General features: G+C 39.9%; 1 protein-coding gene across 1 annotated transcript in view; it reads left to right on the forward strand.

Annotated features, from left to right (window-relative positions):
• Window positions 1-2888, forward strand: part of LOC121307900 (angiogenin-like) — a 6020-nt gene extending 3132 nt beyond the window's left edge. The window contains exon 3 of the mRNA XM_041240227.1: window positions 1409-2888. Within this exon, the coding sequence (XP_041096161.1) occupies window positions 1418-1867 (450 nt within the window). The 5' untranslated portion in view covers window positions 1409-1417 and the 3' untranslated portion in view covers window positions 1868-2888. The remainder of the gene's footprint in view (window positions 1-1408) is intronic.
• The last annotated feature ends 5555 nt before the right edge of the window (window positions 2889-8443 follow it).

The raw sequence follows: 8443 nt of genomic DNA on the forward strand, positions 1-8443 counted from the left end.
TAATAATAATAATAATAATAATAATAATACACACCTCCACTACACTGTATAATAATAATAATAATAATAATAATAATACATAATAATAATAATAATAATAATAATAATACACACCTCCACTACACTGTAATAATAATAATAATAATACACACCTCCACTAAATAATAATAATAATAATATAATAATAATAATAATAATAATAATAATAATAATAACTAATAATAATAATAATAATAAAATAATAATAATAATAATAATACATACCTCCACTACACTGTAATAATAATAATAATAATAATAATAATAATAATAATAATAAATAATAATATATGTAATAATATAATAATTATTCCCATAATATTATTATAATAATAATAATACAATACACACACTGATTATAATTATAATAATATTATGTGGAGGTGATGTGACATAATTATTTATTATAATATATGTGATCCACTACACTACACTGTAATAATAATAATAATAATAATAATAATAATAATAATAATAATAATAATACACACCCCAGGTGATGTGATACACTTAATACACGTAATAATAATAATAATAATAATAATAATAATAATAATAATACACTAATAATAATAATAATAATAATAATAATAATAATAATAAATAATAATAATAATAATAATAATAATATAAACTGTAATAATAATAAATAATAATAATATAATAATAATAATAATAATAATAATACACCTAAATAATAATAATAATAATAATAATAATAATAATAATAATAATAATAAATACACACCTCCACTACACTGTAATAATAAATATAATAATACACACCTCCACTACACTGTAATAATAATAATAATAATAATAATAATAATAATAATAATAATACACACCTCCGCTACACTGTAATAATAATAATAATAATAATAATAATAATAATAATAATAATAATAATAATACACACACTTCCACTACACTGGTGAAATAACAATGACTCTACTTGTATTATTACCGCTATTTTGTTTTTATCGGGAGAAAAAATGCGTCTAATTCAAGCTATATTTATTTAAACGTTGTAAAGTCTCGCCGCTGTAATATCTCTGTGTTGTTTGTTGCTGGAACTTTTTCCCGTTGGTTGTAGTCCAATAATCCAATGGTTTGGAATGCCTATCAGCCAATCAGGACGCAGATAGCTGCCAACCCATTTTATATACATAAAAAAAAACTTTGATTACTGAAGTGGCATGCCCAGATTAAGCACTAATTAATACCTTTGTAATCCATTTATCTCTTATTTTGTTATCTGCTGCTTAAAAGAGGAACTGTAGCCTGAGACAACTGATTATATTGAGAGAACTGATTATCCATTTCAGTAAAAAATAAAGTTCACCTTCCTTCTCCATTGTGTTTATAGGGAAAAAACATGGCTTCCAAGTCTCCTGCTCTGCTCCTGCTCTGCTCTGCTCTGCTCCTGGCTGTCATGTGTGCAGCATCAGTGTCAGCTGAGACACCATATGATAAATTCTTAAGGCAACATTACTATAATGGAGGTATGAGTGTCCAGATGTGTGATTCAGTGATGACAAGGAGATCTTTGGTCAATCCCTGCAAACAGACAAACAGTTTTATTATTAATGCCATAAAAAATGATATAATTGCAGTCTGTAAGGAAGCGGGAAAGCCGTATATAACCAGAGATGGCAGAAATTTGCGCATAAGCTCAAAACCATTTACTGTGGTAACATGTAACCGGAAAGGGGGTTCTAATAAACCCCCTTGCAATTACAGGGGAAACAGGAGCACCAGAAATATTGTCATTGACTGTGTTAATGATCTCCCTGTGCACTATGAAGAGGGTATAATTGCAGCATAGCAACATAGCTCCCCTCGCTTCTGCTTCTAGCTAATCAGTAATACCATCTCACTTCCGAAAACACCCAACAAGCTGTGAAACAAACTAAATACACAACAGGAACTACAAGCAAGTGTTAAAGTCACAAAGTCTGAACATACTGGCAATATCTTGAATACACTGGTGAATATACAGAGTTCCAATTTCCTTTATGTTGAGAAAATGTATGAGCCCATGAATAGTAGTTGATCAGTTATGGGGGGGTGGGGGGGGTGGGGGTCCTTTTTGATTACCACCTTTTATCTCATATTTTATTTAATAGTGAATAAATTAATCATATTAAGTCAACTTACGAACCTGGCAAGTAAATAAAGGTATTTCAAGTTATTTAATGCTAAAGAAAAGTTAGTTTTTTTCTTTTTTTCTGCTTTAACTGTTTTTGTCTCATTTACTGTCAAGGTGTATTCCTGTAATCATGCTCCCCATTTGCTGTACCGTACTGTGTAATTAATTCACTGCCTTGTCTGATTTTATTTCACTGATTTTTTCTTATTTCAATTGGTTTGTGATGTTGTTGTTCACTAGATAACTTGTTGTTCATTATTGGACTATCTGACCTGTCTACAGTTACCTATTCATATACAAAATGCCATTATCATCATTTGTTTTATAAATTGTAAGTCACCTTAGATAAAGGCGTCAGCCAAATTCCTAAATGATCTGTATTTCTTTGTATGGAAAATGCAGTAATTCAACAAAGATGATGAATTGATGGATGCATACAATTGCACTGTTCAGTTATTCTAAGTGATGCCAGCTGTTCTGTTTCTGTTAAATAATGCCTCCTGATTGGGCGGAGGAGCTGTTGTGTGGAGGAAGTGGGTGTGGTTGTAAGCAATGCCAAAGTGTCTCTAATGTGATGCGCGTCACAAGAGAATCTGCCATGTAATACAAAAATTGTGTATGGGATTAAATGAATAATCACAATATGCAATGTGCTTGTCTTTGTCAATCCTCTACTGAAATAAAGCATTCAAATGCCTGCTCTTCCTGTCTCTATTTTTCTTTCTGTTTTTTACTGCAGATTTCCTGCAGTCATTATGGAATGCCCATATAGATGGGGCAATAGATCCTATCCCACTCCAGTATTTGAATGGGGTTGGAGAACTCAAATTGAAAGAGTAAATCCAGTTTTTTGTTTTCCCAGACAGTGGTGGTGTATTATACACAAGACTGACAACCCAGTGTGGAAAAACTGAAAGGGAGGGCAGGATAATGCAACTCAAATGAAGGTGAAAAGGTTTTTTAAAAGAATTTACTCCAGGAGAGCTAATATGGCAACTGTAAATTGTGGAATTGTAAGTCAAAAGAGTTACAAGGAAAGTGCAAAATAAGAAGAAATCCGACAAAAAAAAAAGAAATAGCAAACTTCTCTCAGTGTCTGTGGACATGGCAAAGTAGGGTACTTGTATTCAACTCTGTGCCATTTACATTTAACTATTCTTCGATTGACATATTTAAAAGGCAAATTTTTACTTTAAAACAGCAGTTTATTTCTAGCTTTGATTTTGTGATGCGGATACAAACATTGCTATCATATATTTCACACTGGTGAGGGTCTGACAGGGGGGTTGTTTTATTTCTCTGGTGAGGGTCTGACAGGGGGGTTGTTTTATTTCTCTGGTGAGGGTCTGACAGGGGGGTTGTTTTATTTCTCTGGTGAGGGTCTGACAGGGGGGTTGTTTTATTTCTCTGGTGAGGGTCTGACAGGGGGGTTGTTTTATTTCTCTGGTGAGGGTCTGACAGGGGGGTTGTTTTATTTCTCTGGTGAGGGTCTGACAGGGGGGTTGTTTTATTTCTCTGGTGAGGGTCTGACAGGGGGGTTGTTTTATTTCTCTGGTGAGGGTCTGACAGGGGGGTTGTTTTATTTCTCTGGTGAGGGTCTGACAGGGGGGTTGTTTTATTTCTCTGGTGAGGGTCTGACAGGGGGGTTGTTTTATTTCTCTGGTGAGGGTCTGACAGGGGGGTTGTTTTATTTCTCTGGTGAGGGTCTGACAGACAGGGGGTTGTTTTATTTCTCTGGTGAGGGTCTGACAGGGGGGTTGTTTTATTTCTCTGGTGAGGGTCTGACAGGGGGGTGTTTTATTTCTCTGTGTGAGGGTCTGACAGGGGGGTTGTTTTATTGTGGGGGCGGGGGGGGGGGGGGGGGGGGTTGCTTTGTATTATTAAACACCCATTGAGTTGTTCACGCAAGCTTCTGTTCTAACACAATGACAGTGTATTTATTTTTGTCTCCTTTGCTGCCAAGACAATGAGGGTCTACAAAACCCCGGTGTAAACAATCCTAGTGGCTCCGGTTGGTAGCCCCTTTTAACGTTGACCCAGACACAAGATTTGATGTGTTTTAGTAGCACTTTTCTGCTGTTATTATTTACAGAAATGAAGAACCAAATTTAAAAAAAAAAAAAACACCTAACTCAACTTCAGAGTGCTAACTAAAACTGTGATGCAGGTCCCTGACTAACATGCAGGACAGCTAGGCTGTTTTCCTGCCAAACAAAACACACCTTTATACAAACAAATTAACGAAAGCCCAAAAACACACAGTACCTTTTTCACACGCTTGTGCACACTCCCAAGTGGGCTCTCCACACAGCAGCCCTGAAGAAACTGGCTGCACCTCTTAAATACCTTGCACCTGGCTCTAATTTACAATGACCTCCAGGTGCAGGGGATAATTAACAATAAAACAATTAACAATCCAATTAAATTAATCAACAAATGTGCATTTGCACATTTTTATTTTTAGCAGGAAAAATCCACCCTCTCCCTGCTACCTTTAGAGCACAAATAAATACAAGAGGATTCAGGACCAAGAGGATTCAATTTTACAACAAAGAGATATAGTGACATGTGTGGAAAGCAGCAAGTTTAACGTATTTCCATGATGTTTTGAATGCGAGTGACTAGGGTGAATACTAGTTTTGAGTGACCAGTACTGTAGGCCACTGTGTTGTACTGCAGTGCAGTACATTGTGCAACGCAGTATTTTGAACACAGTAGTAATAATGTAGCTACCCATAACACACAAAAATGCGACTGAGACCTCTTTTTTATCTCATTTTTTTCTCAGAGACAGAAATGAGAAGACAATAAGAAGAATTTGAGACATATTGTATGTCTCCTATTTCTCATTTTTTCTCCTGAGACAAAAACTAGTGGAAATCTCAACTCCTTATGAGTTAAATAACAGATCCCAGACAGTTCTCTTGATAATCTGTCTTGGTATCTCAGAATGAGATCACTAACAGCTCAGACAATTTTCTCCATAATCTGTGTCAAAATTGTATATTCTAATCCTCATTAATATGACATATAAATTACAATTTACTGTTACCGCCCTAACTTCTTTGATTGAGTCTCCATGCATACATATTTATTTATTTTAGTACGCTAAAGTATGTTTTTTTTCAACTACAAATGTGTTTTTCATAATGTGATTTCTCACTGGACACTGCAGCTTTAAGTTGATGTTTGTTTTGTGAAAAGATTTGAAATGACAAAACAGTGGACCTACTGCAGCAGGTTTGTATTGGTTTACACTCTTGATATTACAATTTATTGATTTTGTGTGCTCTAGCTTTGAATTTTAGCATGCCTGATTGTAGTAATCCATCTACCTATGTATTGAAAATAATAATGCAGTAATAAAGCATGTAATTTGGAAAACAGGTTTTGTTGTTTAGCCTCTGAGTTACTGGTAGCACTGGTTTGCTATAAAAATGCAGGCGGGCTTTTTTTTTAATTTATGGATTATTCTGTGTTAATTTCCACCAAAATCACAAATCCACCGTTCTGTAAACAAACGTACATTTACTTATGCATACATTTTTTTTTTTTCAGATTTTCTTTTATGTCATTTCTGCGTTCTTAGTTTCCGCCTCCATCGAGTATTTTTCTGTGTAAGCCAAATATAACGATATAATAACGTTTATTTTAAAAATAAAGCTATAGTTCATTATGTATTAAACTTACAAACATTTTGACATTACATGAAAAGCGATTATATATATATATATTGTTTTCACGTTCATGCTTTGCTTCGGCATTTCATTCTTTCCGTGTTGGCTCTCCATCTTCCTTCATATTAATATTATTAATATTGATATATTTTTGTTTTGGGGTTTTTTGTATTGTCTATTCTCCCCCTAGGTATAGAATAGAGTTTAGAGGACACGTTGCGCGCCTGGTAGGCCACGCAATTTTTTGCAGCCTCGGTCTCGCCTCCGCTAGACCCGGAGTTCAGCCTGCTGCTAGCAGCCACTCCAATAATACCACCCACGGATTGTAAGATCACACCACGTGGTTGCTGTATAACTGTAGCTACGCTACAATATAATCTGCACTTTAGTGCGGCTGCAATTCCTCTAAAATAAAAAAAGGTTTCTTTTTTCCCATACAATATACTAGGAAGACTACCGCCAACTACACTTTTCAGTTGCCCCTTTTAACAACAGGTAAGTATAGCACAACACCATTGTCATTTAGACTAGGACACTGTAGTAGCACTTAGCATCTCTGCTCTGTGGGTCAGCTGACATTTCGGCGTCTAGTGCATAGCATCTTCACGCTCAGTACACATGCTCCCGCGCACAGCGCTACGGCGTTTTCGGTGTCAGCGCCTTGGCGCTTTGGTGTAGTGCTTTGGCGCTTTGTGCTTAGTGCCTCGGCACTTGGGGCTTGGTGCACGCATCTCGACGCTCGGTGCATTGATGCCTCAATGCTTGGCGCATGCACCTCGACGCTTCGGCGTTCAATGCTCGGTGCATGACACCTCAATGCTCAGTACACGGACCTCGACGCTCGGCTCATCGATTGGTGCACGCACCTTGATGCTCGTTGACACGTGTAGCTTCGATGCTTCGGCTCTCGACACAACCCATCGACACGCGACGCTTAGGCGATCAGGGTGTCTAAAGATGTCTGGGTTTCACAGTTGCATCACCTGCCACTCAAAATTGCCGGCAAGCGACCTGCATGAGGACTGTATGGCGTGCCTGGCACCAGAGCACGCCTCTTCTGCCTTGGCAGACAGATTGTTTTGCGCATTGTGCGCTAATTTTCAGCCGCGCACTCTTCCCCAGAAGGCGAGGAAAGCAGTTGGGAGCCACTGCCCCTCCTCTGGGTTGTCTTACACCCTGTCTGTCCCACCGTCGTCTACAGCGATTCCACCTGTCACGCTGCGGCTATCCAGGAGCCCCTCTCAGCTTACAGCTGGCCAGAGATCCCCAGACCATAGACGTGCTCGGGAACGCTCTCGTAGCCCGTATATCTGACCCCGAGGCCCCTCCCCTCGCAGGGAACGCCCTTGCCAGTCATGGTCTCGCTCCGTGCCACCCCGCCATAGGGGACGCTCTCGTTCCCCTCATCGGGACAGGCATTATAGTGACAAGTCAGTCGTGGCAGAGCTCACGTCAAAGATGTCCCATTTTATGGACGTGATGATGGGTCAGCAATCGCTGCTCATGTCACTGACGAACACGGCACCACGAGCCACTGACGCACAGGTCAGCCACCACAGCCTCTCCCCGCCCTGGTCGTCCAACAACCCCAAGGGTTATGGGACTTAGATGCCATCTCAAGGGATGCTTCAGAAGGGGAGCCTCTCCTTGATGAGGACAGTGTGGAAGCTGAACTAACCTCCCAGCACTCAGAGCAAGACACTGAATTGGAGGTGCTGGACACCAATGATCCCTTGTGGTCACTGGTGGAGCGAGCAACTCGCCACCTGGGGACTGAGTGGCCAGCCGTAGAATTACCTCGGCGGTCACTGTTTGAGTCACCGTATGTACAGTCTCCGCAGCCCAGGATGCTCCCAGCCTTCCCGGACTTTATTAAGGAGGTGCAATCCACCTTCTTCAACGGCAACTTTGCGGAAAGCTTCCATGTTTGCCATGCAGGGAGCGAGTGAGGCTGGACTGGCATCCTTTCCACCAGTTGATGCTGCCTTTGCAGCCCTGGTTAGAACGTCGATGCTCGGGCCTAACTAAAGAACTTGCATGTCCTAGCAGACAGTGCAGGACCACGGAGGTTCATTTAAAGAAAGGTTATTCAGCGGCTACAGACAGTTAGGTTGTCCAACGTGGCCAGCCTCCTTTCAGTTTACCAGGCGTCGCTGGTGAAAGATCTCCCGGAGCACCGATCGGTGTCTCTGAGGGACGGAATTGGCGTTGGTCGCTCAACTCCTAGTCAAGATAGCCCAGTTCAATGCACAGGCTCAAGGCAGGAGTATTGCATCCCTGGTAGTCGCCAGAAGGCAGCTCTGGCTCTCGCAGGTGAGAGTTCAAGAGCCTGACAAGGCCGCATTATTAGATGCTCCTATTACACCGGGGCCCTTCCAGCCTAAGCACCAACAGGAGCATCAGTGATGTAGAACACCACCACAGCACCTACTGCGGCCGAGGGGTGCTAAGACACCTCCTTCAGCTACAGCAGCACGCGGTCAGCCTCCATTTGCAGGACCGCAGCGCGGAGGGTGGCGCCCGAAGGGAGGTGGCAGACCACGCCCCTGTGGTTCTGGTCAGCCTCCTCATGAAC

This window comes from Polyodon spathula, chromosome 60, assembly GCF_017654505.1.
Source record: "Polyodon spathula isolate WHYD16114869_AA chromosome 60, ASM1765450v1, whole genome shotgun sequence".
NCBI lineage: Eukaryota > Metazoa > Chordata > Actinopteri > Acipenseriformes > Polyodontidae > Polyodon > Polyodon spathula.